The 9,126-nt window shown below is 34.6% G+C and overlaps 1 protein-coding gene across 1 annotated transcript; it reads right to left on the bottom strand.

The window, feature by feature from the left end:
* Positions 1–6,344: 6,344 nt before the first annotated feature.
* LOC131946949 (uncharacterized) lies at positions 6,345–7,388 on the bottom strand. Its single transcript, XM_059308006.1, has one exon. It carries the CDS (start codon positions 7,386–7,388, stop codon positions 6,345–6,347), a length of 1,044 nt encoding a protein of 347 aa, XP_059163989.1.
* Between the last annotated feature and the right edge of the window lie 1,738 nt (positions 7,389–9,126).

A 9,126-nucleotide genomic window follows, 5' to 3' on the forward strand; every position in this document is an offset into this window, starting at 1 on the left:
TAATTTTTTTTTATATGAATGAAGTATTTTTAAAAATGAGATTTTATTTATATGAATAACACTTTCTAATGCAATACATCGATTAAAAGTGAGCTCAAGAAATATTTGAAAAGTTGATGAAAGGGAAATGTTTTGAAATTCTCGAAACCACTTTTTGTTTAGAGATGTGGCAATGATTGATTTTCGACACTCAGTGTCTTGAGCCAGATAAAAATCGGCAATCAAGTACAGGTAGGCTAACTGGCAGATACAAATAAACGCGAGATATGAAAGAACTTGCGTATCTCGAGATTTGAATGAGAACCACTCAACACGCTAATAACTTAATGTAACGCCTCGACTAAGGATTAAATAACCCAATCAAGTGTTGACAGCCGAGGAGGAAGTATTTTGAAGAAAAGTTGAGAAGTTTTTCATTTTATTACGCCTGTGGTCCATTCGTTTGAATTTTAAATCATGTATTAACATTTTTTATTTCATTTTTGTTTTGAACTTTTACTTGGGTCGAATGTTGGCCTGTCTGTTAGCCTAATGTTGGTTTGTCGCAAATATTATAAGTATATTTCGACCCACTTTTGAGCCAGCAATTCAGTCCACATACAATTGTCTCACACGACAATGCAAGAATATCAAATTTTTAAAAAATCTGGTAAGATGTTAGATTTGAAATAAAAAAATTAAAAAAAATATATATTCAATAACATTTAATAACATTTTTATTGCAATAACATTTATTGCGCATAATCGGTAATCGCAACAAGGAGGAAAAGACAAATAATTTAGACTTTGTTTTGCTAATAACAGTTACCTAAATTATTGACAACATCAACACATCAAATTTGTATGAAAGTAATTTAAATACACACATGTAAAAAGATTTTTTTAAATAACACTACCAAAATATACTTCACCTTTTTCAGGCTGACAGAGTTTAAGATTATGACAAATAACAAAAAACAAACTTTACTCTTTTTCTCCTTTTTTTTTACACAAGACAGGTTTTTATTTTAATTGGTATAAAATAATTGAAATACATTTCAAAATTTCGCGAAAAGTTTTACAGAGAACTGTAGGCGTAGTTGTATGACAAAAAATTGTGTAAATAAAACCATGGTTTAGTGTGTTTTTCGTGAATCAACAAGACTTGTCAATAATTCCATGTATGGCCCATTCACTAACTCACTCAAGCATAACCCCACACCTATTAATCTACGCGCGCACACACACACATTACATCACGTACTTACTAACACACAAACACTTGCTCAATTGCGTAGTAATCACGCACTGATTCAATCTCTGACCTACATATACACCCGAGGAGTTGATCTATCAGTATTATCGTGCTTAAGGGTCATCCATAAATGACGTCACGCTTTTTTTGACGATTTTTACCTCCCCCCTCCCCTCCGTCACACGTCGTCACAAAAAGCCAGACCCCCCCCCCCTAAAATGACGTCACACCTCAACCTACAACCCCCCTCATAATTGCAGTTGAATTTTTTAAAAACATCGATATTTTTCCAAAATCTTGTCTAAACTATTACAATTTATTAAAACAGTTATCTAAAACGCGAAATAACGTCTAAAATTCGTTTTCTAACATTGCTTTTTTATAATGCAAAAATGTGACGTCGCAACATCTGACCCCCCCTCCCCCTCATCACACATCGTCACAAAATTACGGACCCCCCTCCCCCCTACGAGTGTGACGTCATTTATGGATGACCCCTTAGACGCCAAACCATTTTTCACCTGTTTATGATTTACTATCTTCTAAGTCTAAAAATACAACAGAAGCAGTAGCGTACGCAGGGGGGGAGCAGGGGGAGCGGCCGCTCCCCCTCTGGCCATTTTCATCAAAGTGGCGCCTTTTTGGAAACTTTTTAAACTCAAAGTTTTAAACAATTATATTTGTTAAAAAAATATTTTTGGTCGGCACATCTATGTAAATCACAAGATTTCTTTTCATGCAGCAATTAAGCATTATTGTACTAGTCTAGCAGTGTCTACGTTTACAACACGTATTAACAGCTGCATCAGTTTGCCATTCTAAAAATAACCATTACGATGCTTTGCAATGTTTAAAAAACCTCTACGGGTAGTACTACTTGGCAAGAGGGGTGTTAAGTTTAAGGCAACTGAATAATGTATTTGCTTACGAATAATTGAATTAGAAAATGTTATGCATAAAACTTCACACATAATTACTTTATATATACAGTTTGAATCGTGTGATTAATTTAAAAAAAATTACAATACAGAAACAAATACAACTGATGTGGCACCTCTATTTACATTTACTTATGAGCAAACTGCGTAGTGGTGGGGAAATTTTGACAAGCTCAAAAGCGTCATCACAATGAAATAGTAGTATTCTTACAGTTTGGGCGATAGTGATTACGATTACAAATTATATGAAACAGTTACAACCCCCCTCCCTCATGGACCCTCTGTAAAAAAATATTGTCATAATACCACTGCTACTTATTTAAATCTATTTCTGTAATATATATTTGTGTAATATATATTTGTACTTATTTAAATCTATTTCTGTAATATATATTTGTGTAATATATATTTGTGTAGTATATATGTATGTTAAGAACAGTCATCTAAAAACTGACGCTATGTTCACTCTGAGTTGGTTATCTCCCCCCCCCCCCCCCCCCCCCACACACCTCACCACTACAATTGTGTAGAGCGGCATTAATGTCACACCTAGGTATACACTGGGTTGGATAATTTACCTAAAGTGACCGGACAGTGGTGAATGAAGTTGAACCCCCCCCCCCCCGCCCAACCCACCCCGAACTGATCTGTTAAGTACATGTAGAAAAACGCGTATTGATGTACCAAAGTACCATGCCGCCAGAACATTAGCTTGTTAAACGTAAAACTCTGTGAATATTGTTTTTGCAATTACCAGTAAAAAGATGTGTGATCTAACCCATACCTATCACTATGTTAAAAATGATCTTTATAAAACACAAAGAAGCAGTATTTAATTAAAAATATATGATCTGAACTAAAAAGACGTATATTCAGTTAAATGTAGGCTGTTAATCCGAGTGTTTTTCTATTATATCGAAGAGCGTGGTTTTATACAAACTCTGATTTTAAAAACTTTCATTATGCTGTAATACTTTAGCATTTATGATAACGATATATTAAATTATGATTATAGACAAAAGAAATTTGTAAATACGAATAGTGTTAAACAGTTTCATTATATTCTAAAGTAAATATTTATTTGTTTTGACATTTTTAATTAAATGTGTAGTTATATACATATTTATATTAAGAGAGTGATTATTTCCCCTATTTCACTTGTCTTAAATAATTTCCCAGGAATCATTATGTAAGAATTTTTTTTTTTACAAGAATTACAAAACAGATTGTGTCGCGTTCATTGTTTTTGGTTGTAGTGTGTGTGTATATATTTATATATATATATATATATATATATATATATATATATATATATATATATATATATATATATATATATATTTTTTTTTTTTTTTTTTATTTATTTTTTTTTTTTTTTTTACATTGATACAATTTTTGTTTTGTCGGCCTACATTGTGTGTTTTTTCTTATTTCTTTAGAGTGCTACTTTCAATTTATTTTACATCATATATATATATATATATATATATATATATATATATATATATATATATATATATATATATATATATATATATATATATATATATATATATATATATTTATATATATATATATATATATATATATATATATATATATATATATATATATATATAATACACGTATATAGAACGTGTTAAAAATTCGGCGCCTTTTTTGCTCTTTTCGCTCCCCCTACAACGAAAACCTGGATACGCCTCTGAACAGAAGTTTAAAAAATAAAAAAAAACTGGTAGGAATATTCCTACAGAGCTGAATAAATTACCAGAAATAGCTCAAAGCAAAAGGTTGCTCCTAAATTAATGTTAGGTGTACATTTCAGGGGTCGTCCATAAATGACGTCACACTCGTAGGGGGAGGGGGGTCCGTAATTTTGTGACGGTGTATGATGATGGGGAGGGGGGTCCAGATGGTGCGACGTCACACTTTTGTATTATAAAAAGGCAATGTAAGAAAACTAATTTTAGACGTTATTTCGCGTTTTAGAAAACTGTTTTAATAAATTGTAATAGGAATTGATTAAAACACTCTATTTGACTGAGTTCAGACAAGATTTTAGAAAAATACCGATATTTAAAAAAAATTCAACTGTAATTTTGAGGGGGGTTGTAGGCTGAAGTGTGACGTCATTTTAGGGGGGGGGTCTGGCTTTTTGTGACGACGTATGACGGAGGGGAAGGGGGGGGGGAGGTAAAAATCGTCAAAAAAAAGCGTGACGTCATTTATGGATGACCCCTTCTCTAAATTTTGAAACAACATTATTTATTTTACCAAAATCCAAAGCTGATCCGAGATGAATATACTTTTGCTGATAGGAACTATAGAACTATACCAGATTTTTTTTTATTGCAGCTGCTCAATTTATATAAAAAATCTACCACACAAAAAATCTAATATGTATGTACACATTACTGAAACATATTGTTGTTAGATGTTCTACAAGCGCGTTGTGTGTCGTATTGACCCAGTTCTTCTTAAATTAAATCCGACTTACCTGACGGGCGGCAACGTTACAATGTGGGGGCGCCAGTGTTTCTTTCAGATTTTTTTCTCCCTGGGGGGGGGTGGTACTTGAAATTTTCTGGGGTGGGATGGACTAAATTTTCCGGCGGGGGGGGGGGGACACTGGTAAAAGTATATATTTTCTATATAAATTCTATTTCGTTGGGGGGGGGGGGCGGTAGACGTTATTCGGAGGAAATTCTGTTCAGGGGTCAGTTTTGCTCCCCCCCCCCCCCCCCCTTTCTAGTCCCGATGAAATGCTCGAGACAACAGCTGTAATGTCACCAGATTTTTCCCCTGTGTCACTAGAAGTTTTCCGGTGACTCGTGAATTTTGTCCGATATAGTCTGGGTCACTTCAACCAGTTAAGTTGATTGTAATTGGATGATAAAACATTATTACATTTGATATCGTTGTGAAAACTGTTACAAAACCGGAATATTAAATAATAAAATTGTTTGTTATATAGGCCCTATATGGAACGGGGATGTAGGACAAAAGGCCGACATCCAAGCGACTTAAACACAAAGGATCAACACCTAAATATTGCGAAATGCAGTCACTACTGACTTTCATAGCTCCTTCTATGTCAACAAGTTGAGACAACCATCAAAGAACCAAGGCAAAACTCCCCGGCATCGTGACCACATGCAACACGGCGGAACGCCAAGAGACAATGCTAGTTGCCATCCTTATAAGGTGAGCAATGTCGGCCTTATTTCCTGTCGGCCTTTCGGATGCCGGTCTTTTGTCTTGTCAGCTTTTTGTCCATGTCGTCTTTTTGTCCGTGTCGGCCTTTTGTTCGTGTCGGCCTTTTGCCCTGATCCCATGGGAAGGAGTGGTCTAGCGAGTTCGAATCTGTCAGGTTTAAAAAGGGGAACTTCACTTTATAAGCCCTATATCCGCTTTATTGTATAGTGGAGATTGTCTAAAATACGAAAAAAATATATTTTCGAAGTGACAATAAAGTGTGTTAACTTCAAAAGATTTATAAAATATTTTACTTTTTTTTTACGAAAGCGTGCATCAAATAAATAGCTGTACATTTTTAAATTAAAAAAAATTAAGCTAAAGCCCTCTAATTCAACTTCATTTAGGTATTGTGCGGGCAGTGTAGCCTACACACATGTACAATACTATACACAGAGAGTAATAGGAAAACATACAATTCTAGAAGGGTAATCTACCATTACAACCAACACGATAAAAATACATAGAAAAACGAAATTCACAATGTAGAAAACATAGTAGGCTCTAAAGCAGCCATTTTACCGTCATACAAATATAACAAAAACTGATCTCATTTTTTGAGATTATCGAATTATCTGAGCTCCACCCATCCTGTAATCATAATTTCTTCCTTATAAAACAAAACGGAGATTTCCAAAGGTTATCTAATTTAGCTGTTTGATATGCCAATGCAAAGAAAAACTATTCCTTGTTTACGAGCTTTTTTTTTTGTTTCCAAAATGTAAAGATTAATTCTCCGATGAAATCAAATATTCGAAACTTTGTTGAAAACCCACACACTGATACCTGCTGTAGAGTAGGAATATAAGTTTTATTTGTGGTTAACCACACAATGATACAAAGTGTAGGGTAGGAATATAACTTTCATTTGTGGTTAACCACACACTGATACAAGCTGTATAGTAGGAATAGAACTTTCATTTGTGGTTAACCACACAGCAGCTTCTAAATTTAGAATTGAACTTGTAGTAGACGAGAAAATTGAGGCTGCAGTTGACGAGCTGTGAGAAGGTCATGGTGTTGACGATGTTGTAGCTGATGTTCTGGTACCGCTTCCCGATGGTCAGTTCCGGCACCGAGAACTGGGAAATGTTGACCAGAATTTTCGGGAAGTTGCAGAAGATGTACAGGATTGAAACAAAGGTAACTTGTTGGATAATCTGCAAGTCTTTCCCTTTGAATTGTCCGGAGAATCTTTTTGTTTTCCTGTTTTTATTTGGCTGTGTGTTTGTATCAGGCAGCATCGCTTTGCGTCGAAACTCCAAGGATTTTCTTAAGTTATACGACATGATCGCGACGCAAGATATCAGAACAAATTGAGAGACGACGGAGAGTAGTGAGTCTCGTATAGTCCAAACTATGACCTTGATTTTCTCCCTTTCAGGTGTGATCCAGAGTAAGTCTCTACTGGAGTTAACTCTGGCATCGAACTCTGAACTCATCCCCATGTTAACAAGAACAGGGAGATAACTCAACACTGTGAACACGGCGAATGATAAAAGGATACACAGCGTACGCTTCATCGTGAACGAGTTTTTAAAATGGAGCGGTTTAGCCACGCACATTGAACGGGCTATGGCCAAAAACATGGTGGTCAGCATCGTCATGACGTAGAGGAGAAAACTGACGTTCGCTGATAGGATGTAGGCGCCAAACGGGTCGACAGTAAACCAGGTGTGGTAGTGGGTGTCCATCTCGAGAGCCCAAAACGCCGTTAAAATCCCCATGCTGATCGTGGCCAGCACGAAGACGAGGTCCGACACGGACAGGACGAGAAAAGACACGGTGACGCCGTCCTCGACTCCCATAGTAACGAAGGTGCGAATGTTTACTGCGTTGCTAAGGACGCCGAAGATGGCGACGACCATGAAAAGTATGGCGAACATCCAGTGGAGGTAGATTTCTTGCTCGTCGCTGATGTAGCCGCTCTCAATAAAATTTTGGACGATAGTGATATGCATTTTTGTCAAAATATTTTACTCATCTAATTAAATATACTTATTTAAAAAAATAAATAGTCGCATTAAAAACGAACTATGGAATATTTTTTGAATAAAAATCAATCTTCTTTTTACGGCTTAGATAACTAAAGCAGTTATGTATATCTACTACAGTTTATAAATATAAATTTTAGCTCCCATAATATCGAATTAATTGCAAAACGGTATTTTTTTAAATTACCTTTTTACTTTCTCGTATATACGAAGTATAGAGAAAGTATTGTAATCGTGCACAAAAATCACTTGAAATTTTAACAATTTTCACCGTATTACACCTCAGTCCTTCATCACATCCGAAGTACAGAGGACTTATTTTAATCGGGCAAAAATTATCAATCCAGATTTATCAAAATTAAGAGGTTTTATGCGTAATCCATTCTGAAAAACTGGGCTTTGCAATTCTGTCCGTATGTCTGTGTGTCTGTGTGTGTGTGTGTCCGTGTGTAAACACGATAACTTGAGTACCGTTACAGCTAGGTTGATGAAATTTCATATATAAGTATTTCATCGAAATCGTAGATCCGTATCAACTTTTGAGCGATTTCCGTTAACCGAAAGTGGTACTTTTTCTACTTTGAATTTTTCAAAAGCCTATAACTTGAGTACTATTTCAGATAGATAAATGAAATTTCACACGTAAGTAACAGATCTAATTCTCTACCTTCTCTCAAATTTTGAGTAATTTCCGTTGAACGGAAGTAGTAATTTACGCTACTTCCGATTTCTCAAAAACCTAATGAAAATTTTTAAAGTACTAATAATATTGCGCACTATTATGCACTTTTTTATTTGGCGTTCAATTGGTGTGCAATTATTTTGTCTACGAGATTTTATTCTATTTTTAAAACTTTAAGTCTTTAAAATGAATTAAAAATCATGTCTATAGCCCGAGTTCCCATCCCCTGTTGTTTTATATAAGAATATTCGAGAAAGTTTAGGGGAGATCACTCCCGGTTTATTATGATTATATTTTAGATAGAGACGCGTGTTCTAGTAACATAGGCCTACAAGTGATAGATGAAAATTTTGTCCCGTATGGTCCGTGACTTTAAATGAGTGGTGAGTAATATTTAAATGAACCAGGTCTCGAAGCAATCGTTTGTGTTCCCACACACGTGCGTTGACCAATTGCAGGGGACTGCGCGTTAAATGAGCTCGCCTCAACGCTGGCTAATTAGCGTGAAATGGTCAGCGTAAATTCCACGCCCTCTCCAATAAAGGATATTTCCTAAACGCCTAATAATATCACATAATTAAAATAATAAATGATTAAAATATCTCCTTCAAAACAAAATATAGCTTTTTATATAGTATTTTACGTAATGGTTGACTATTATTTTGCAAAATTAAAATAAATATTAATAATTTAAAAAAAAACAACAACTGCATTTAACTTCAGCGTATATAATTTTCATTTATTAGACAGAACGATAAATTGATGGCGTCAATGACATAATAACCATCTTTTAGATTAATGTAAGTCAGTTATCTAACTAAACACATATATTTTACTCATTACAATTACTACAAAAAGTTAATTATATCTAATTATAGTCAGTCGCTAAACATCGCAGTAAAGAGCTATAATTATCCATTCAATATTTGTCTTTTAGAATTTCAACGGCTGATACTAAACATAGTAATCAAACTACAAACAATATATTTAAAACAGCGTGTAAAAGAAATGTAAATTCTATAT

This window comes from Physella acuta, unplaced genomic scaffold (assembly GCF_028476545.2).
Source record: "Physella acuta isolate Inbredline_101_S28 unplaced genomic scaffold, ASM2847654v3 ptg000577l, whole genome shotgun sequence".
In the NCBI taxonomy this organism is placed as follows: Eukaryota; Metazoa; Mollusca; class Gastropoda; family Physidae; genus Physella; species Physella acuta.